Below are 24,482 nucleotides of genomic sequence, written 5' to 3' on the forward strand. Positions count from 1 at the left end.
TTCTCCTGATAACACATCCAGTATAAGTCATAAACACTGCATAAAATCAAACTATCATCATGATGGTAATCACAGCGAGTGTAGCCTGTCATGATGTCATTATCACCGTATCTGCACACCACTTCAAAGTTTTGTAGGTGACAGTTAATCTAATGAAAAATGCAGATAAAAACAGAGAAAGACACAGAGAAGACAAAAGAGAGAGGGAGAGAGAGAGCAGTGTGGTAATGAGAACATATAATATAAAAAGAAAAGCAAATTGGAAAAAAAGGAGACTGAAAGACAGAGAGTGAGAGGACAATCTGAGTTTCTGTAGTTTGAAAAGCAGAATTAAAGTGGATGTGGCCCCAGTGTGTGCCTTGAACATGTCATAAAATCACCAACTGTTATCAGGGCAATTATATTCACAGCCGGGCTGGACCACAAGGGTGTTGTTCTCACAAACTTGTAATTCATCCCTGATGAATAGTTACACAGTGCAACTGTTTCTCTCTCACGCGCACACACTCTTTGAGACCACCAAAGTGTCATTATGATGCAGCAAAATTACCACCGGTAAAAGAAACACATGCGCTCACATATTCTAGTTTACACATGCAGCATACATCCCTCTACCTCAACCTTTCTCTCTTTCTCTCTTTCGCACGCACATACACACGCATATTCTGGTCTGCCATGCATTGCATCATTCATCCTGTTGACATAATCTACCATAACATAAAACTCAAATTAATTCAGAATTATTTCAGCATTCAGTAATTCATCATTGCTGATATGATTAACCAAACTGTCACACTCAGATACAGTCTCATTCATCAAACATTTGCATGGAAATGTTGCGTTTAACATCAGCCTGTGAGAAGATCTTGATAGGTGGTGGGCTTGGCTCTCTATTGGTTCTGTTGACAAATTGATGGAATTATATACTGTAGGTGTGGTTTCCTATTTAGCTGATGGGAAAATGTGCTGGCCACTTTTTCAAAAGGGTGATTCTGTCCCTATACTGCTTTGTTTTTGTTTTCGACACTGGATTGCCTTAAATAGGATCATTTCTTTGTATATACGCTGTGTACCAAAATTCACAGTAAAGCCATTTACTGTGGTGACGTTATGACTCAGCATAGGCAAGGTAGTAGGACCAGTCTACCCATCTTTCAATCTACCATTCTCTGATTTAGACCTGAGGTGGACTCTATAATACAACAGTGTCAAAAAGAAGAAAACTGGTATGGGCTCATATTTTTCAGTGCCATGGGGGTGATGAATCAAGGGTTTTTCCTTTGCAGTGTATCAAAATTGTCACTTCTGGCACTGTTCTGAAGAGGCCTGCCATGACTGATGCCAACAAGATATCTAATTTCACCTGCTGTAGTCAGCAGCTACAGTATGATTCCTGTGGGAATTTAATTTTAAATGCTGTCTGGTTCTTATACTACTAATAGGCTCAAATGGAGGGTGATAGAACATGATCTCCTATATGTGAGGAAACACTGGCCAGCAGAGATAATGCACAAGTACATCCCTGGTTTTTCTACTACAATGCGAAATCATTATATCACTGTTGACTAGAACAGGTTTTTTTCCAAACTTGTCATTTAAGAATAGACAGGCAGCCATCAATCATGGGGCATTGACAGATGTATTCAAAAATCCAAACTAAACGAGAAAGAAGGGTGTTCAGATGCAGATTAAAAGAGGCCGTTGTCACAATAAATCCAAGGTATTAGTGGATATAATATAAATTAAATTGAAACCCTTAGACAAAGCCAGTGGTTCTTACTTTACTATATAGGGTGGAATCCTTAAACATAACAATTATAACACTTTTTTCTGGAACAAGTTATAGTCAAAGTATTCATTATTATACCAACAATATACAATGGTGCCACATTCACCTAATGTTACAACAAGTCATGCAAAATTAAATATTAATTAATAATGTAACTGTGTTGAAAAATGTGCTGTTTTAAAAGTTAATCCACATATGAATAAAGATGTTTAACTTGAGCTAAATACCACATTTAACAAACGTGTTTTCATTCCAATTATCCTCAGGGCTACTCGTCGTTTACAAGTCTATCCCATCTCAACACAATTATTATGCAGAGACACAGTGTATAAAACCTTCACCATCAGAATAATGGATCTCACAGGAGGCAATTGCCAGCTCACAGGCCAGTATGACATGCTGTTAAACTCATTTAGCTTTTGTATGATTATTAAAATGCACAACCCCAAAAGAAAAATGACCAAATTTCCTTTTAACAACTAATCATTAGAGCTTGTCAGATGGCACATGGTCCTACTGCAAGGACTGTTATTATGACATTTCAAGTTTTATATTAGCTTTTATAATTTAAATGACACAGCACTTCATATATTATAACTATTATAACTACTAAAATTTTCATTTAGCTGAAGGGTTTTTGCTATGCAAGCAACAAAAATATGAAAAAAAGTAAGGGTATTCCAATTTGTTTTCATCTTTATTTAACAGCGTTGTAAGAGTTTGGTAGCCAGTTGGTTGTAGTTCAATCATTCAGTCATTACTGTGCAATTCAAGTGCATCTATATTATAAGGTCGTTAATACAAAGTAATAATTTCAGCACTTGACATTATGTGTAAATATATTCAACCATATTGTGGCAGTAATAGAGTGACTGTGATTTCTCACATAGTATTCCTCAATCTTGCTACATTGCCACACAGCAGATTGCAGCGATGTTAGCGGCCACAAAGTGCAGCAGCTTGCTTTCCTCAAAACAAAGTCAGTTGCACGTAGCTGCGTTCAACAACTTGCAAAACTGCTCAATAACTGTCCAGAACTCGGTGACCTCATGCTGTAGATGCATTCTTGAAATGACACAGTGACACTGTAGAACCAGTGGGTCACATTGAGTGGCCAGTTGCCTGCTGCACCAGCTGACCATAAGTCTGAAAGTAAGTTCAAGTGTCAAGTCAACAGTAACTGCTACACTGTAAGCAGTTACTTTCACACTTAACTCACCACCAGACACGAACGAAAGCAAATGAAAGACGTTTCACCCATAGTGTATTGTTTGGGTAATATGGGAGAAAAAGCCACACTTAGTGCCAAAAATTTAGGTACCAAACAATAGACTGTTTTACCTGTGAACTAGCCAATGTAGGATATAACATGTGTTGTCCATAACCTCATTATTATTTTACTAATAATTTCTCAGTCGCTCTTGTTGCAATTTGATGCTGTTCTGCTAAGATGAGAATGGCTATATCATTCACAAATATGGTCATAAAATAATCAAAACAAAGACATAAGTCTTTGGAAATCTTCCATCTGGGCAAAAACATTCTTCCAAAGTCAGCACCTGAACAAGTTTATGTAACAGCAACATCCAGAAATTCCTATATCAAATAAATACAGTATAAAATCACACTTCCGCCCGGTACGGAACAATACTGAGCATACATGCCATTGTCAGCATACATTTAAATGACTGTCGTTTAAAATAGGCAATGTTGACCCAGTGTCAATATCGAAGTCCTTACCATCTATGACAGCGGTTAATGATGAATAACTTACACCTGCTCGAAAGGTGTTCTTTTTAAGTTATGTCTTAAAGTGAAACTACTGTATGCAACTTTTAAAAGAACAAAATACAAAGTTACATTTCTAAGCAATAAAAGTAATGTACTAAACCCACCATTACTTTTGTTTTCGGCCACTAAATCCTACTTTCTCTAAAAACGCTTGGGTGACAACACTTTCCGGATTTGTTGGCTGAGAGATACTGTAATGAGTGTCCCCATGCAACAAGGTGTGAGCAAAGGTCCCGATGAAAAGCAGACACCAATTACACACTCCATAGCAGGGTAACTCCATGAGTCACTTCATAGTTTTCCAGCCACCATAAAACATAAAAACACAAAAAGGAAGGTGACTACAACAAACAACCAGAGCGTTTAGTATTACATGTTAGAAGAAAAGAGTATGATCAAAAGAGTATGGCAGAGGGCCAAAACCAGAAAGTGACAAACGGCAGAGCAAGACAAGAATAAGCATTGTTTGTCATCCCTGCCGGGGGTAGACCCTTCCCTTTTGATAGCCACCCAATCACTGTAAAGCTACTTAGCTCTTAGCAACTACATTTTAGCACACACCTGCTGTGGATGCAGATGTTTCCAGTCACAGTAACTTGACATGGGTTGACAGCGCGATTGCTTGCTTGTATTGAGATGATGTAAGAGCTGATTCGGAGACCAACAGAATTTGATGTGCCAGGATCCTGTAATTACCACCTGTTGCTGCAGAGGACGCCGTTGCCGCTGATCAGCAAAAGTTACGTAGTCTTGCTTTAATTCTACGTTGTCAGTAAATTACATGGTGCAACAACTTTTTAAGTTAAACCATAACTCCCCCACTACGTCAAAACTAAGCTACCACACACATATATCTGGTGGACAGGACAGAGCCATAACATAATCATGAGCATGACTTTCCATGGTGCTTGAAATTAGAACAAATTACAACTGGAAGTGAAGTTTTACATTTTTATATACTGTTTTTGTCTTGACTTTTGTACATACTGTAAATATAAGCTTGAAATGAAATACAATTGTGTTGTTATCGCATCATTTTCAGTGGCTTTTTTTTTTTCCTTTCTCATTTCTATTCTGCCTTTTCCTTTCACTCTTTACTGCTGCATTGACCTAGTTCCCCTTTGGGATGATTAAAGATTAATCATGTTTTATTAGAAATGATATGTTCTGGGCAATTGCCTGGCTACTTACTGCCAATGTGGAGGAAGATGGTGTCACGCCTCTCTCCATGCGGGTTCTGAAAGCAGCTGTAGAGTCCGTTGTGTCCCAGGTTCACCTGGGTCAGGATCAGTCTCGGACCTTCTAGATGGTGCTGGGCCTTCACATCCGTCCCGTTCACCTTCCATGACACTGATGCGTCATTGTCCAAGGAGCCACACTGCATGGTAACATCACTGCCCATTCGTTCATACTGGTTCCTAGCAACTGGAAACAGACAGAGGCGAAGATTAAGTGTTAGTGATATCAACAGCTAATAACAAGTGAAATATCTGCACGGTGAAATTACTGCCTGCTGTGCATACCCGCTTGTAGCAACTGGAAAAAGACAGTCAAAATTAAAGCCTTTATAATTATATCACCATATACAACAAGTATAATATTCTGTGCGTGGACATTCCTGCTAATTCTGTCATACTGGTCCCTAGCAACAAGAAACAGCCAGAAGTTTTCTACTGATATAATAAACTGTATATTCAGAAGTGGAAATATCATTAAATGGATCATTTTTTACAGTCAATTTTGGATTATTCATTACTGTCCAGCAATGCATATTGCTTAGCCAATGATATGTATCAGCAGCAATGGACTAATGGAAAAAACATTTTTTTTTTTTTTTTTTTACAGTTCAAAGATAGTTCTGATCCAATGTCTTTTTCAAGACCTAGGGAAGAGGCACTGGAAGATAATGTTATTTTTACTGTAAAAAAAAAAAAACATTGAGAATTTCACAAAAGTTTATTCTGACTTGAGTTTTCTGTGTTGCTGTAATCTTTGTATCAACTACCTCACTGCTGACACCAACACTGCCTTCGTCCATTGGTTCAGTAAAGTTGTGAGGATCAGGACCCCAAGGGTTAAGGGATATGTGAGCATAATGGAAGTTTTATCCAGGACACCAGGGTTAGTAGCCCTGCTCTGTTGATAAGTCCCAAGGGACCTGTCATGACCACACTTAGTGAAGACCTCAGATTAACACTTAAACACGGAGGATCAACATCACAACAAGATACTTCCGTAAAATATTGACCCCCATCATTGGAAACGCCCTCGTCTATGAAGAAAAGATTAAAAAAAAAAAAAAAAAAATCCCCCAATGACCTGGGATCAAATGTTGTCAAGATCCTTGTCAAGATCCTTGTCAAGATCCTTGTCTTGCTCTGATGTCTGTCTCCGTGTCTTTCCCATTTGTCTATGTCCCCTCCCTCCTTTGTTTCTCACCACAATGCCTCTCATTTTGCTGTTTTTCACTTTAGCTAGCTTCCTTCTCTCTGTCCCCTCAGATGTGCCTCTTAACACAGCTGATACAGATGTCAACCTAGTGTTTCATGTATATTTCATGTCTCATAACAGAGCCATCTATATTTAATAGGACAAGTTCCCTGTCCCCATTAACATTAACCTGACACAGTTTGTTCTGTCTGTCTTCCTCTCTGTCTGTCTTTCAACCTCCCCAGCCCGTACTCTTTGTTCTCCCCGTGTCTCAACCATGCCATCTCTCTTTTTCCCTCTTATCACTCAGTCTTCTTTTCCATTCTGTCCATCCACATCATCTCCATGTTTGCCCCTCCTTTTTCCCTTAGTCCAAATAATGTGCGTGTATATGCATGTAAGTGGCAAGAAATGCCGTCTTCTTTTGATCTCCTCCTTTGTCAAGTTAGTGTGTCATCTTGGAAAAAACCATACAGTTTGACTTTGATGTTAGCTTTGATGATGGTGTTGGTGCCCTTGTGCTTTATGTGGCAAGTAAATGTAGAATGAGAAGAGAAGAGATACTTTCATGCAGTACATTTGCAACTGTGAGTCGGTGAACATTTCTTACAAAATCATAATTATATAGGATATGCTGTAGACTGTTATTAAATCTACTATTTTATCGAAGTGAGAAAACCTATCATTTGAAACTCTAATAACTTAGAAAAGGACCTGCCTATTCCTTTCACTGCCTTTAGGTGTCATTAAGCTATAATCAAAATAGGAGAGTGACATCATAATCCTCTTCCAACTGATATCAGAGAAGGTTTTGTAAGTTAAAAAAAAATGATGAGTAGCATGCCCCATAAAATATTTTGATGAATTTACCTTTTTGCAGCTTTTTCTTCCGAATGTGATAGAGAGTCTCTACATAGTGCTGATTCCTTGACCTCTCTTGCCCCCAGCCCCAAAACTACCCGCTGCCACATCCCGTCCTTCTTATCTTCTCGGGTTACATCACTCTGTCTCTACCTCTGTTCTTTCCAATATCGCTTCATCTCTCTAGCCTTTGCTTCTTCTCAATCTCTCTGTTTCAATACTATCCTTTACTTGTCTTTCTCAAAACAAAGTTCTCACTCTCCTCCTCCTCCTCACTCTCCAACAGTCAGTAAATCTCTTGTCCTCCACCGGTTTCCTTACTTCCCTCCCTGCCATCTGCCTCTATCCATATCCTGTTTCATAATTTTTCCCTCATTTAGTTCAGTCTGTCATGTGTGCTGACCTGTTATGGTGAGAGTTTTCATTAACTATTTGCAAATTGTTCCACGGTAACATTTTCTGCAACTGTGAGCTAAGGCCAAGTCTTGTTGATTCTGATGGGTGTAAATTATCCAGACAAACCAGAACATTTTATTTCACCAATTGGAGAATGATAGTGCTTTGTGGCTTTCTCCTGTACGGGCACAGTGCAAACCTAATGTGAGTATGAAACTAGCACTAGCATTTGGACATGTATGTGACAGTAAAGGAGTGACTTGTGAGCTGTCTTTTGCCAAGGGTAAAAAAATCTTGTTTCTCAATGGCTGGCAGGTATCCATTAAATACGCACATCGTACTGTATGCTTAACATATTTAACTGTGAGTTACCATAGCAACAATATTGCTGCTTGATGCTGCCCGTCATATACTAACTCTCGCTCAAAGAGATGTAAACAGGAGTCAAAATAACAACAAACTTTGAAAAAATTATAACGATTCAAATTATAACGACACAGCTACATAAAACACAGCCCCAAGGTGTCCCTCATGTAGGGCTTTTCATCTATTACCTCCATTACTTACTATTTATTAGCTTGTTTTATTACTCACTTAAAAGTTATGCTATATCTTTCTCTTTGTCAATAAATTCCATGAAGACATCAAAACCAACAATGTTTTAGTGCATCTCTCACACCACTCTCGGACTCCCCCAGCCAGTTTGTGGAATTCAGCCCCAGGCTCGGTCAATCTTATTGAAGATGTGAGCATATATTACAAATATACAGTTTCATTTTTACAATAGCTCAGTAACTCCTAACAAAGCTGGGCACTGTAGCTCTTAACGCAAATTTGATTGGGACTATTTCTGCTGTGGACTGATACATATTTGACGCAAAAATGGTGAATGTGGGTCTGACTTGAAATAAACTGCAGTGCTTGTATTCATGGTAATGAAGGAACATCACTCATTTAAATGATGTACCTCAGTGTTAATAGTTGTACAACTATGTAGGTGTATGGCACAGAGGAATATGCTTTATCAGGCTTTGGTGGCACAGGTTATTCTTGATAGTAGGAATAACTCATTGCTGGTTTTGTGTTTTTCATGCGATTTGTTCAAAAGAAAAATACGGAATATGTCTTAGAAGCTATGGTTTGATTGTAACGCAATCTGCATGTAACTTATCTCGTTCTCCCCTCTCTGCTCACCTTTCCCTTTTCCCCTATCCATCACTTTCTCACCTTATCACCTTGAAACTGCTCGGTCACACGCCCTCTGAATCCTAGCATTCATCTGTGGTATTTCAACGGTCACAAGTATTCCACGATACACCTTATAGCATCAGTGAAAACACTTATGATGAGTACACTCATGTACTCACTCACACATATGCAAAGGCTCTCACACTGCCCTGCATAATGTCCTCATGCCTCATCACCATACAGACAAGAAGCCCTAATAACCATAATGACATTCAGCTCAAGTGCAATTGATCTCTTGGTATTAGACAGGTCACTGTAAGCAGCATTAGAACTCTTCTTCCATACAAAATGAGAATTAAAACCATCAAAAAAAAACCATCCTTCACAAAGCTTAAATTTTACTATTTTTACTCGTTAATCTACTTATTTATGTTGATGCCAGCTGACAGGGCCCCTCAGGAATAAACAATCTATGACCCTCATAGAGGCTAAGCAGTTCAGATAACTTAAGTTATTTCCAAATTTAGATAAGTTTTGTGCGCTGGGATAGAGAAGGAGTTGAGTGAGTTATACTGGTGATAAAATAGCAACTCAAAACATGAGATAAACAATGACGAAAAAACAGAATCTAGGACACTGCATACACGTTGAAGATGATGTTTATCTCATGTGAATCACGTCTAATGAACTGTAATCACTATGAAACACGTTCACTGAGTCCTATTTTTCTTCTCTTTTCAGGTTCAGTGAGGTTCCACATCAACCTGCAAAAGCATGCTACCAACAAGTTAAATACGTTCATATATTTTAATCAAAGTCTGATAGGGGCCATTTTTACAACTATTATTTGTATTTGTTCACCTTTCTTTTTAATATCACTGTCATTTCATTGTGTTATTTGAAATTTAGACATGAACAGTCTTTCATAAGTAACTCAAAATTAAGCATGACAGACTGTAACGTAGCCCAAAAAATGCTAAATGTCCAATCACAACTCATGCACCTCAGCAGACCCTACACTGAGTTCATTGTGCATGTTGAACATGCTGTTCATACATTCAAAAATTTAATCTAAAATTAGATTCCAATGTCATGTTTGAAACCCATAGAATTGTAAAAACATTGGTGACGATTGGTGATTTTCTTTCATATTGATATGTTTTGGTTAGGAATATTTTTTTGTTCTTCAGTGTCTGTTGGAACAAGCTGGATCCTGTATGTGCAGTTATTTTACGATATGGGAAAAATAATGGGGAAAACTGGGGTTGCGGGGACGACACAACTAGTTTTTTGCCATTAAGGGACAGATTAACTTTTTATTGATAGTAGTATTCCACGGGGCACTGAGGGTATCGTAGTTCTTATGCAACCTTGTGATGTTTTCCCAGAGTAGTGCATTACCATTAAGAGCCAACATAATGTTATGTTACGAGGTCACTGGTACTAAGACCTGCAGGACAAGCACACACCTCTGACTGGAGGCTATTTAAAGACACGAATGCACAGGCAAACACTATATTCGTGGGGACCCGTCACTGATGTAATGCGTTCCCAAAACTGTCAGACCCCACAAGTATAGTGGGTTCACGTTTTTTTGGACCCAACGAATATAGTAATACAAGCCAAAATGTGCGCATGTGCGCGCGCACACACACACACACACACACACACACACACACACACACAATGCAGTGCTGGTCAGAAGAAGAAATGCAGGTGGGTCGGACTCTAAGTGCATCTAGTATGTGTTAAACATACCTGTGAAGGTCAAGATAATAACAGTTGTAGTCAACACCATTAGAAGTGAGATCAGTCAAAACATGGTAGGAAAGTCTTTATCTGTTTGCTTCTGTTCTAATCACTGTGCTCACATGTACAGTATTTTAATACATCCGAATTCCCAATGGAAACTGTTCTCATTTACATGTTTTTCTTTTTCTCTTGTCAGACAATGGAACAAGTATGAAATAGTGTCTAAAACACGGCCCATTAAGACTAAATGTTAACCAGCAGTCACTTCCAAGACATTCCCAAGCTGCTGCTCTGCACTGACTATTGTCTGACAAAATCACCATACACGTACGTTAAAGACAACTGCTGTGCTGTGATTTTGGCATATTTTCTTGTAAAATGATCAATCAGAGAGAAAGTTAGAAGCTCATTCACTTCTATGGAAAGCACATAAGGTTTGTTCTGGATGTTTTTGTAAATAAAAGTCCCTAAATGTGTCTGAAAAGTTGGTAAATCTTGCAACAAAGGTGCTAAGTTGGCAACACTACCTGTAATCAGCCCCCTGACTTTGTAATAGAAACTGTTTGCGCAAATTCATTACCACTGAAAAGTATGCGTTAACATAGAGCTGAAACTTTATGATGTATAAATATTGTATTTACTTCTGTCATATATTGCCTTATCACTAAGTGATGTCCAATTGTGTCTTTACAGGATAATACTTACAAACCATAACATAAATTAAATATTTTTTTAACAGAAAAAAGTGCACAGGAGTCTGTACTATTGGTACCTGCAGGTCTTTTGCTCAGGCTACGGGTATAAACTCCATAAATCAGTAAGCAGACCAGAAGTTCTATGTAGCCTAAGAGGTGAACGCGCAATAACATTGTGAAAATGACTTGCTGCTGCATGTAAAGCCTAATTACTGTGAATGCAAAGCGATACCTGAAAGCAACTGAGGTGAACATATCATCATTTCTCTCCTCTGGATTTTGGCGCCTTCTGAAAGAAAATTCTGTTCAGAGAGATTTTCGTGACTAAATTAAACTGGTGAGGGGGACAAAAGATAAGATTAAGATTAAATTTCTTCCTTCACATGATGTCAAATAAACTAAACCAAAGCCTTAGGGCTGGCACAGTAGAAAACTGACATATGAATCGTTTTTATAGCAGTCATATGGATCATTTTGAAAGGCACTGACAAATCAAACAGTCCAGTATGAATAGGGGCGTTGGTTCAGAGAAGACACATATGGGTAATTTTGGGAATCAATAGCAAATAGCCTTTTATGTTGTTAATGTAGGAGGACTTGTTTTCCTTCTGTCACCACTGTTTCAATGGTTTTACAAATAGCATGCCTTTTTGAAAAAGAACATAGTGTTTCATCAAAGAGAATTTGATATGTCTACATATGTCAGCTTTCAAAAATGACTTTTACGACAACCATCTTTCTACAAGTTTTCACATTTTAAAAATTGTGGAACATTACATTTATAAACACATGTACTCTGCAAAAAGCTTAATTTTGAATTTTGCGCTGGGTTGGTAGAAGAGCAGAGGAGTAAAAACCGGCTCTTCTCCACTGGCAACTCAAGTGCACACACAGGCACACACATTCACACACACAGCTAAACGGATTGACATTCACACAGCCTCAGACAGGTATATGCAGAGACGCATCTTGCAACTACACAACCCATAAAACAAACACACACATACACATATCCTCTGGACTAGATTAGAATTCTGATGAATTTAGATTATGGCGATCCAGCTGTGTGAGCCTGTGTGTGCATGCACGCTCTTCAATTTACAGAATGTCTATGCTAACATCTATGACTTCGGTTGTCTGTGCATGCATGTGTGTGTTTAAAGTGTGTGTCTATGTGAGTAACTGTCTAGAAGTTATGATCCAAGCAGCGGCTTGAAATGTAATTGAAGCTCAGCGCTGGCATTCTGATTTACCATCTCAAAATGTTATATTCCCCTGCATTTGTGCGTCCCTGGCAGTGCATGCTTGTACTTGTGTTTCAGAGTGATGGTGCTTGTGTGTTTATCTGTGACAATGTATAGTTCACCATGTGCATGTAACTCTCCTTGTGGATTCATTGGCATGTACATATCTGACCATGTTGCTTTCCAGCTGGGCTTTAACTCACTGGAACATTTATCAGTGAATCGCATTTGTATGCCTAAGGGGAGCTGTGCCTTTTGAAAGTCCAACAGTAAAATATTGGATTGGCTGACACACAGAGATAGAGCCCAGGAGAATTATCAGTTTAGGTTTGGAAGATAAAATTTGTCACTCTTTGGCTGCAAATGCCAATGCTGCGTGGCGAAAGAACCTTTTTTATTTGCCGTGTTTTCTTTCATTCAAAACTGAAATGGAATACTTGAATTTCTTTATAAAACAGTCACCATTCATCAAAACATTGTAATAAAATACAGAAGCTCGAAAACTGTGAGTACACTGTATGTTGTACATGTCTGTGCTGACCCACTCATGCATTTCAGAAATTAATTTTTAAATACTCAATTTAGATTTTAAAAGCTTTTTTTCAGCTGTCAAGTTAATCAAAAAACAAATAATTTAAGAATTATGGGAAATATTAGCAGATGAATAATTAAATAAAAATAATAAATAAATAACTTAAGATTAATGTTTAGTTAGGTTATAGGTCAAATAAAAACTGAATAATTGTGTTTTGTCAGAACAAGAGTAGTAAGGAGAAGAAACAATTTATGTGATCACAGACAGGTTCTCACACCTTGATTTACTTTCTTAGTCATTCACTAAGAGTTATATCCAATTCCTTCTTATCATGGATAGCCTTGTGTCTGAAAAATGTTTTGTAATGAGAGTAGGACTGACGATCAGTCGTTTTGAAAGTGGTCCTGCAACCCCGTTGACTTTACAACGTGTTTGTATACAGTGTTAACCTTAAGGTTGCAATCACCGGCTGCAGCCAAGTTGTTTTTTTGCTGTGCAAACAAGCTACAAACAAGTCTACTTAAACTACAACGGTTTTCTACAGATTGTATCAAACAAACAAACAAACAAACACACCGCCTGTATTTAGTTGTGTCTTTAGAGGGCATTTCATCTTCATCTGTGCAAGCATGGGCGATATTAGGCAGAGGTGAAAACAATCAACAGCCGTTTTGAGTTACATAGCTACTGTAGTTAGACTTCTGCTCAGGTTGCAGTTGGGTGATGCTATGTTGGGAATAGACTCTTCACAGGGAGATATGTTGACACGTCACAGCAGAAAGAGCACAGGTGTAAATAATGCAATGAAGGATGGCTGAATTCCATTTAGCTGCTTCAGTTGCAGGGTCCTGGTATTGTGCATCCGGACTCACTGTCACACCGTTATTAACGTGACACTGGGAACTTGAGAAGGACAATTTTACAATCTTTTTTGACATTTTATATTTCAATCAATAATTAGGTATTTGAAAAACCGTCTATAGGTCAATCGATAATGAGAGTAATCATTAGTTTCTGCCCTACAGGGAAATTGTAAATTCTCTAAATGCCCACACCTGAGGTGATGTCTAATCATAAGTATGTACAGTACCTGTGCAGGTGTACTATTAGAGTGTAGTGTCATCCAACAAAAACAAATACAAGATGAGTTTTAATGAACTATGCTGAATATCTGCTACATTTCTCAGTTTTATATCACTGAAATTTAAATCACAATTAAGTATTTTACACTATTTGTCAGGCTCTGAGGAACTGTTCTCTGAGATTTTATAGACTAAATAATTAATCAGTTTATCAAAAAATAATTGACAGATTCACCAGTAATGAAAATGATCAGGACTTGCAGCCCTAGTAATGGACGTTCATATAAAATTGTTACATTTTTTGTTCACTGAAGAGTGGAGGTTGAAATGTGTGCATATTCTGCTTTGGCGAATGATAATTCACACAGGTACTGTCTTCTAATCATCTTTTACAGCCACAGAGACTTTTTCTTGCCTCAGTCAGCATGTGGCACAGCTGGTTAGGCAGGTTCTTCAGATGTTTATGTGAGGTATGACACAGCAAAATGCTAAATCCCCCCAGCGATTTATAAGACAGAGATCCGATTAACAGCTGTATGACATAATAAGTATTGGCAATAAACCGCTGTTGACACTTTCACGGTTTAGCACATATTCCTACACTGATACAGATGCACTGTACTGTAGACGTAGGCTTGTGTGCAGTATATGCACACACACACACACACACACACACACACACACACACACACACACACACACACACACACACACACACACACACACAAACACACACAGTCACATGCAAGACACATAATCGCCAACAAACAAGCACACTAGGACGGAAGTATGCACAAAGATGCACACTTCAACCCCACACACATCCTCACACATAGACTTCCTCTGCAAATATCGCGGAATTAAGTTATCACTTTATCCTCTCCTGTCTCTTTCTTTCCCACAGAGAGATTAACATCCACTCTCTCCGCTTTTGCCTCTCCTTTCATGTGAGCACTGAGGCAGCTGCAGCTGTGTAAGTGTTTGTATATGAGTGTGTGTGCGGGTGTTTTCTGTGCACGTGTGTGTATGAGTCAGGGCTCCAACACTCAAATAAATCCACTTCCTGTGTCAAGCCATCTTATCTTGGCCCCACTGCACATGTAGACATACAGTGTTGTGCGTGTGTGTCAGTCTGATCACTGCCCTCATCATCTGGCTAGTGGAAGCCACCGGAGAAGAGAGAAAGATTTGCAGGCAATGGGGTTAATTGATACTTCACATTTTAGATGTCTATGTTCTGGGAGGAATATGGAAGCAAGCAAGATAAGAGAGGAAGAAGTGGAAGAAAAGAGAGATGGAGTGGAAAGATGAAGAGGAGAGAGAGCAGTTAGAGAAAAGGGGGACAGCACAGGAGGGAGGAAGAATTGTTGAGCACGAGTAGGACAGTTAATATTTTACAAGCCTGGATTAGAGAGGCCATGAAATGAGGAATGGGAGAAGGATTCCTGAGAGTCAGCTACAGGGAGAAGGAGAGAAAAGGAGTGGAACAGCTGGATAACACTGCTTTGATCAGAAACATCTGTAAGTTTCACACCGGAGAGAGAAAAACAGCGAGTGGTGGGAGAAAAATGACTGCATCCTGCTTCATCTGTTTGTCAGGAAAGGTTTAAGTCTGAATTTTTATCTCAGTCTAGCTTCTTTCTCTGTCGGTGTCAGATGGAGATTACTCTTGAAGAATCGAACTTGTGGTTTTGATGTTTTAATTTTATACTACAAATCACATGTATTTATTATTTTTGTTTCTACTGGATTTTTAAAAAACTCTAGCTTGACATAGGAAATCCATCATGGTGAGCATTTCATCCTCATCCCATTATGTTATGTCATCAGCAAAGAACCGAATCTAAACAAGTAATTCACTTTTTGTTGACCCATCATGATGTTAGTCATCCCATCTCTAACCAGAATGGCTGTCTCAGCTCAGAGCAGACTCTAATTTTTTGGTTTACATGGCATCGTCAGTATTGAAATATAAATGAATTAATTATTCTGGTGTATTTCAAAGTGAAATCGTTTTGTAAATTTTTTTTATAAAAAAAATATCTAAACTAAAAAAGCAAAATATGAGTATGAATGCCATATCAGCGGGAGTATCGTAACCTTAGAAAAAGGAGGTGAGATTCTTATTATCTGTTTTTATAATTAATCATGTATCTAATAAATATGTTGTCTGACTCCCCTTTGGCAAGACTGTATAATAATGATAATCACACATAAGCCTGCAGAAACCTCCCTCGAAGTCCTAATCTTACTGGTTATTAACATGGCTAACATGACCCTAAGCCTTCCCAGAGAGCCAAACTCTGAAGGTCAGCGCTAATACCAGGCCGCTCATTTATTAAACCGAATGGGAGAATACAGACAGAGAGGAAACAGTGCGAGTGAAGAGATAAAGAGAAGAAGAAAATATAAGGAGATAGGGGAGATAGGAGGGGGCATACTAAGAAAATGAGAGGAAAATAACAGCAGAGCAATAAAGAGTAAAAGGGAAGCGTAAAGGGCGTATGAGACAAAGTATGCGGTGATTAGTGGGTAGAAGAGGAGATAGAGGAGGAAAGGGTTTCAGAGAGGGGGACGGACAGCGAAATGACTGCCTTAATTAAGTGACTGTAATATATGACAATATTCCTGGGTTCCAAGATAATATCAGTAAAAATGACTGGCTTCATCACGGGAACACTGTGCAAATATACCGTGACCTTGACAGAGGAACTGAAGTGACAAGGAAATTTGAAAAACTCTTGACAAGAATTTAACGTGTCTTGCTCACGATAAAAAGTTATGATAGCTCCAAATATGAAAAAGGCTGATGGAAAACATTGAGTCCTTTTGCCCCTTTAAAATCTGCTACAATCTGTCTGCTACAGAATCCAGGCCAACTCAATAAGTGTTACCATTTTGCTTTAACACAATTTTTCTTTTAATTTTGTATAATCAATTTTATTAAAGGTACTATACTAAGTATTTACTATCGCTATATAGCCAGCGTTAGCATCAACAGCTGTTTACTTACCAGTCTAGAAGAAACGTTGCGTTTTCAACATCAAACTTCATTTCTTTACTCGCCCTGAGCTTTCTCCAGTGGTAGAAAGTGATGGAAACGACAGTTTTAACTCGTCTTGCATCTATTTCTATCACCTCTTTTCTTCTACTAAAGTTAGCATGCCAACCACCTAGGCCCATCCCGTCCTGTCTGCGATAGTGAGTCACTGTAGCTTCTGGTCTGCCCTCAGTCCAACATGAGAGGATGAAGAAGTAGCTCTTGGCAAGTGACCATTATCACCACCAACAACACCCGCTCCCAGCAAGAAACCAGGTTCAGTGGCAGAGTAAACTTACATATAACACCTTTGATCTGCATTGGTAATTCTGTTTGAGGCAGCATAATGCTGGTGGAATTTAGTACCACACCGGAAGCAGTTTAATATCATGAGGCAGCAAAAAGTAAGGAACCTGGGATGTCGGACGGACTTCTAAGTGGTTGTCTTTGACATTGCCATTCCAGGTTGTGTTCCATATAATACTGCCATTAAGTGTAGAAAATTTTCCTATTTAACCATGGCTATGATCGGCCCCTAACCAGCTCCAGCACTTTTGTTCTGTAGCTGACAATACCCTCTAACCTCCTAGAGGAAGGAGGACATATTTCACAAAAAAACAGACATTAAATACATGAGGAAATAATATAACTCACAGAATACCAGTGAACATTTGTGTGGTGTGAAATTACACAACGATCACTATGTGGGAAGTAGTAAGAGCTGATAACTAAGGATTAAGACGTAAGTGTTAGTGAAGGGAGGAATTATTTCTACTCCATAATAACTTATAATAAACTTAATAACTTCCTGCAGCAGGTCCATTTCAAAATCTGGTTTTGGAAGAATTTTAAGTTAGTGTTAATACTAGTAATCTGTGTGTATATTGTGAAACAGCACATCTTTGCAAATGCAAAGCATAGAAGTTATTTCTGTCCTGCTGCTGAACTCCAGTGTGCAGTAGCTGCCACGGAGCTATCAATCACCCAACACTTGGAACAGCAATCAGCCTGTTTTGTCAAGCTGTTGCCGCGGCAGCTAAATGGAGCGCGGGCACAACTCCACTGCACAACAGTAGAGCTTCCAGCCTTATTTTCATTGTTATTTGAGTCAGCGATCAAAGGACCACCATTCCAAGTGGGACTTGAGGCTATTTCCCTGTCGCCACGGAGGTTCAGTGAAATTCAAGAATGATTTTTCCATGGCCATGTGCTTCCAGTGCTGGCTGTGTGACTGTTTTCCAAGTACTGGTAGGTACCGAGGGACCCCCACGAGTGGTTCTGAAGCTGCAATCAATCATGTGCGACTGTGAAAATGTAACAAGCACATACAGCAGACAACGCATGCAGTGCATGTACACACATACAGTATTTGTAAAGAATCACACTGGTGTGCACACACACACACACACACACACACACACACACACACACACACACACACACACACACACACACACACACACACACACCTACATGCTTAGATATACATGTCCACCTGCTGTCTTTGCCTCTTGTTCCTGACATGAATGCACTCAGACACAGAACAACAAGAAGTGATGGGAAAAGATCTGCTTGTCAGGTTCAACGGCTGCAAAACACATCGTCACATCTGTAACCTAGGCATCTGAGAAAGCACAGTTTACCACTGCCTCTCCCGAGCTTCTGCTGGCATGCTATGAGGGGCTGAAAAAAAAGGTGTTAAATAACTTTGAAGCAGCCCAGTGGTGCACACACACAGATTTATTTGAACTGGTGCAGAGTCCTCCGTGTTGTTGCTACGTCCTTGATGCTGAAGTTTACTCACATGTTCCACCCTTGTCATTTGTCAGAGCAGGACTAATGAGGCATTTACTACAATGAAAATCATGATCAGCGAATCATTTTCCCTGACAATCTCCCCTTTCTTTCCAGTAGAACTCATGAATATTCTTGACTTCAAAGACAGGCTTGACATGGAGTGGAGTGTACTCTTTCTACTGCACATAGTTATTATGAGTTCAAAGGAATGTAGGTTAATTAACGCAGCAGGTTATAACATTGATTAGAAATAATGACCATAACCATAAGCATAAGATCAAAGTCAGACTCCTAAACAATACAAAAGGAACATTTTGTCGTCTAATCAGATCACTCATGAAAATCACAATACGATGTGATAGAAATAGAATGTTTGTCAAACATATGTCTGTGGGTATTAATGTATGTGAGCATGTGCGTATTTTAGCAAAGACCTACAGTCCGGGTCTCTCACACACTCACCAGCAGAAAAGAAAGCCGTTCTAAACCCTAGGCATACACAGCCCACACGCACAGTTAGGGGAAAGAGACGTCACAGCAAAAACTTTGTGTTTTGTAATTGTGTGTATGTCTCTCTATATGTAAGCAGAAGGGGCTGTCACTTTTTAAAAAAAAACAAGATCGAAACGAAGTTCGAATGAGACGAAATTTGTTAAAATGAATTCAATTGCACAACCCCTCCTGGCATAGCCTTGCATATAAGTCTTGCTATCTTATTGGTGATGGCAATTTTACGAGTTTCTGGCGATTCTGCTAAGGATGTGTGACGATTTGTAGGCAGTTAGAGGCAGTTGTACAGTTGTCGTTGCTCCAATCGTCTGTGGTGCCTCCACTGCCTCGCTTGGGTGGCAAGCTGGCAAGTGAGTCCGCAGATTTGTTGTCATTGTAGTTTAAGACGGCTGCTTTGTACAAAACCTACAAACAGTCTTATCTCCCCTTAGTTACTTTGCCATCTACGGTGTAGAACCCAAAATGCTTCCACACACTGCCTCTCAAATGCTTTGGTGACGTGATTGTACGCTCGGGGCGGTTTTGCTCGCTCGTGTCCTCCAATTTCATAGCAAACAACAAAACATTACTAGCTTGATAGGTCAATGGGGCATGTCATAGGTCAAGCTGATAGTGAAGTTTAAAGCGCCCTCTGCTGGATCACAAGGCAAACTACTTCAAACTGTCTGTTTCTGCGTATAGACCGTGAATTTTGAATTCAAACAAGTCATTCAAGTTCTAATATTAACTTTTGCCCCCACTTTTCGAACGAATGTTCGAATTTCGAATAAAAAGTGACAGCCCTAATAAGTAGTGTGACCGTGTATACATCAATTCATGTAATACGTTTGGAGATTCATACTGAGTGTGCATATCAGCACTTAATGTTTTCTTTAGGATATACGTATGAGCTGCACACATAAAATGTGAATACTCATGTATAAATGCACAAAAACGTCCTTCCCTCTGTCTACAGAAACATGGGACATGACTACATACAGATGTGCATTCACAGGACCACACACGTGAACAGGTTTTCAGGAAAAAAAGGCTATCTGTCTGATTTTACCGCCGTCCAGGTGGGTTTAAATCAATGCGAAGAATCTCCTTGTGGATTAGGGAATAGGAGTGCTAAAATCCAGAACTTAAATGTGGTGCTTTTCCTCTTTAATACAAAACATTTGCATCTCTTTCTCTTTATCAAGATATATGGGAATTAATTGAAATATGCTTCTATGCTCCCTAAAGCACTAAATATAAACTGTACAGTACATAAGCAGCAGCTCTGGTGAAACAGTGCAGAACAGACGGTCAATACCAAGCGGAAAGAGCCAGCCAGAGCAGACATCGCCAGAATCAGCCAGAATCGATGGACTTCTACCGTAATGACCCAAAAGTCAGGCGTTTTTTTTCTGTCTTTCTTTAGTCCTTTCTTGATTTCACTCTAAGGCAGGTGGTTTGATACGGAACATGGGTCAGTGCAGCTCTGTCCTGTCTTTTTTACGTTTTGGCCTTAAGAACTGAAAGAGCAGGTAGACAATAGCACCATCATCATCATCATAATCATCATTAATGGCTCAGAATCAAAATACATTGTCATATTTTAAAAGATCTCTTACTCAAATTAACCTCCGCTGTCTCTCTCTGGGATGGACACACACTCTCACACACACACACCCGTAGCCGCAGACGGGTCAGCCTCTTTGCTGGAGACCACAGAAATGCAGACATGTTAGAGCTATAACAACAGGTCAACCGAATGGGAGAAATTAAGAGGCTTTGTTGGTGCTTAGAAGGAATGTCAAAACACATGTTATGGATGAGTGTAAGAAGTGAGTGGTCTTTGAGGGAAAGAAAGAAAGAAAGAGTAACGGAGGGAGAGATTTAGTGAGTGAAAAGGAAAGACGGCATTTTCGCGGGTTTCTACATCAATGCATGAATGTTTGTATTTCTTTATGTATTCAAAGAGAACATAGAAACCTACAACATACAGTATATTGATAGCACATTCATCCATTGGCAGCCAAGTGTGCAAAGACACAGTGTATGTGTGGATACTTAGAGGAATAAAGAACATACAGACACACACAAGGTTAGTTATAGTGTAGGCCCCTCTGTTCCGGCAGTATGCCTGTCTGAAGTCTGGCTATAATGACGTCCAGGTATGGTTGCTCTTCATTTTACACGGCTCATCGCAGCTCCAAACAGGGTATCAGCGCGGGGGGAATCCGTGTTTGTGCATGCGTGTACTTCAAATGTGTATTATTGTATACACACAGACCGCTGTGTCCTTGTGCGCATCTGAATGGCAGTGTGTACTTGTGCTGCTTTGTCCATGTGTGCACTGCCATTATATTTATTTATTGTGTTTGTTCCAATTTGTATGAACGCATTTAATCAAATGTGCATTAGTGCATCCTTAGTGTGCGTGTGTGTCTGTGTGTGTGTGTGTGCACACGCGTGTGTGTGCAGGCAGGAGTTTGCCCACATGCGTAGACAGAGCCCTCTCCCCAGCTTGTTGACATTCCAGTAGCTTGGCCTCTCTGTCTGCTCGAAACTCTCCCCTCATTCAAAACAGACCTCCCCTCTCTCTCACTCTCTCTGTCCCTTTCTCTCTCACACACACGTACACACACAGAGAGACATTTTCTATTCGTTATTCTACCTGCTTATCGAAAACCCCGTGTTGTGTCAAGACGAGAGTGTACACGTTCATCCTGTCCTCCATCAGCGCAGTTCTGCTTGTTGAGTTCATTCTTGAGTTTAGCAGGAGCAGAGCATGTACTGCACTTTATATCGTTAAGGAGACAGGTTGCGAGATGTTTACTATAACTGTGGCCATGCTGAATGACTCTTTATGAAAATAGTATGTTTACACTTATCAAAAGGTAACAAGCACATTCACCTTTTGTCCATAGGGTTGGATGATAATGATTTTGCACCGTTTATGCAATTGGGCATCGATAACATACATCGCAAAATGGTAAATGTGTAGAAAATTTAATTGAGAGACGATTATATAAGGGATAAAAATCTGCACCGCTGCTGCGGGCTGTATTTGGCATGGTGCACAGTGCAGTCAAGTGCTCCCCATCCAGTGCGCTGGGGGCATCCCAAATACACTTTGCCATGTTCGTGGCCAGGCGTGCCCAGTGCACAAGTGTTGCACTTGAAGGCAAGGTGGGATCCGAGAGAATATATCATCATACATTACAAGTGACCTTGTTAGAAGTTGTGGCAATCATGGCCAATCACATTCACTACTTTCATCCCCTTTAAACGCGGGACTGTGCCGATCTTGAGGACATGACAGTTTAGGAACCTTGTCGAGAGTTTTTCTCAGAGGAAAGTTACTGTTATTTGGGACCTGGAGAATTTCAAATTTGAATACGGCAGCTCGAATATACTGACGGGAGCAGATGGTGGCTCTTAAGTTGAACTTACTTTTGAATTCACTTTGGACATGTTGAAGATCTTGCAATCAGGCAATAATAAGGCATAAATTAAAATGATCCTTAACCATCTGCAGTTATATACCACTGTAGTGCCAGATACACAATGGAAGAAGTATTTCATGTTGTATTTCCTTATTCCTGAAATTTCTATTCTTATTTTTAAAGTTGAATTAAGTCTTTATTTGACTCTAACATGGAAAAATGATTGTTGACAATCTGGTAGACAAAAAAAATAAAAAAATAAATAAAATAAAGTTGCTTAGTCTTCTCAATCTTCATTTTAACGGAAACATGATCCTGGTAATGATCCACAAATAAATCAGTCATAATTAATCAAATCATGTTGGTGATTGCACCGACATGTCTAGCTGTATTCTAATTAAACATGCTGTGCTCCCGGTGGTACTTTGTCCACCCTCCTTAACGAGGAGATGAAGTGCGCAGCCATTGCCCTGGTTACCCGGTGTTTCGGATGGAGACACCAGGGGAGGAGAAAGGAAGAGACTATTCAGAGGGAACATTACTGGCAGAGAGGGAAATTTTAATTGATCTAAGATATTTTAGAAGATTTTGTGAAGTGTTTAAATGTGTCAGTCTCAAACACACCTGTTGATTTGCAGTAGAAACTGCAGAATAATTACTCAGGTTTGATGTGCACATGAACACGGAGGTTTCCGTGGTTATTTTGAAACACTCTGGTGCTTGACATACAGAATTTAACCAGCCAATCTGCCATGTGTAATTGTGCAACATCACTCCTTTTAGAGACCTCAGATGAAACAGACACCCTCAGCATTCAGATGGTTATTAAAAAAACCTCACCAGAGTAAGGGAAAGGCCTTCACTACCTACGAACTGTTGTGGATTACGGAGCTGGTAAGACTGACTGATTCTTTATTCTATCTGGCTGGTATTAATGCCATTATCGGACAACTGCTTTGTCTGCCGGATCATATATCTACTGGTTGAAAAACGTAAAATTAATTAATTAATTAACTAATTCGCGGAATAAATTAACCAAAATACTATGGAACAAAAGTGTCTCTCCTCCCACAGGACACCAAAGTCAAGAAAATAACCTCAGTACGTCGCAGGAAAATTCCAGTTCACCGGTGTGAAAACCGAGCCCTCCATGTCAGGTGGTTCTTAGCCTCTATGCCATTCAATATATTCATGGAACTTAAAAACTTGGAGGGTATTATTTTGCTTATACCAATATTCACTTGACAAACTGCCCTATGTGATAAAATGAAAAACATAATTCACTGAATTACTTAAAGAATGAATTTTAATCAAAAATTTCAGTTTCAAACATAAAAATAAAGGACTTCGGCTTGTGTTGCCTGGCAACATGTAGTTAAACTGACAGGGCTTCACAAGGCTGGGCCAGGAGCTTTAAAAATATAACTTTTTCAAATCAGAGCAGAAAACAAATTCGACAAATCTCTCTGAAATCTTGAACTTACTCAGTCTACAAGAAAAAAGAACTATGCTGCATTCTAACATGAAACATTAAAAATGTCTTCCCATTTGAAATTTTGTTACTCCTAACTCTTTTTTCTCTCACCTGAGACTTTTCCACAACCCTTTATATTTCCTGTGTGGTTTTGGTTATGTTGTTCTCTCCTTTCCCCTGCGGCTCTCCTTCAGACTCTCAAGCTAACTGCTTCACTTCAGTTAACATTACTTTAAAAGTCCTCTCTTTCCTTCTCCTACCACTAGTTGAGATGGACATCCGGATTCACGCTAAATGATTGAAATATGATTGAAATTAAATTTCTCTCGTCTCAACAAGAAGCTACTTATCTTCTTGTTGTTGCCATTGGTGGTGGTTACACAAGTCACCCTCTTTTCACTTACAGTTAAATTTTGGCACATTACTTTAAAACTTGCAAACAAACACCTGTGTCACAGATACCCGTTTATACTGTCCAGTTA

General features: G+C 39.3%; 1 protein-coding gene across 5 annotated transcripts in view; it reads right to left on the bottom strand.

Moving 5' to 3' along the window:
- Positions 1 to 24,482, bottom strand: part of cntfr (ciliary neurotrophic factor receptor) — a 227,068-nt gene that overhangs the window by 91,103 nt on the left and 111,483 nt on the right. For all 5 annotated transcript variants that reach the window (XM_040156591.1, XM_040156592.1, XM_040156593.1 and 2 more), the window contains one exon: positions 4,772 to 5,005. In XM_040156591.1, the coding sequence (XP_040012525.1) occupies positions 4,772 to 5,005 (234 nt within the window). The remainder of the gene's footprint in view (positions 1 to 4,771; positions 5,006 to 24,482) is intronic.

Source organism: Xiphias gladius, chromosome 20, assembly GCF_016859285.1.
Source record: "Xiphias gladius isolate SHS-SW01 ecotype Sanya breed wild chromosome 20, ASM1685928v1, whole genome shotgun sequence".
In the NCBI taxonomy this organism is placed as follows: Eukaryota; Metazoa; Chordata; class Actinopteri; order Istiophoriformes; family Xiphiidae; genus Xiphias; species Xiphias gladius.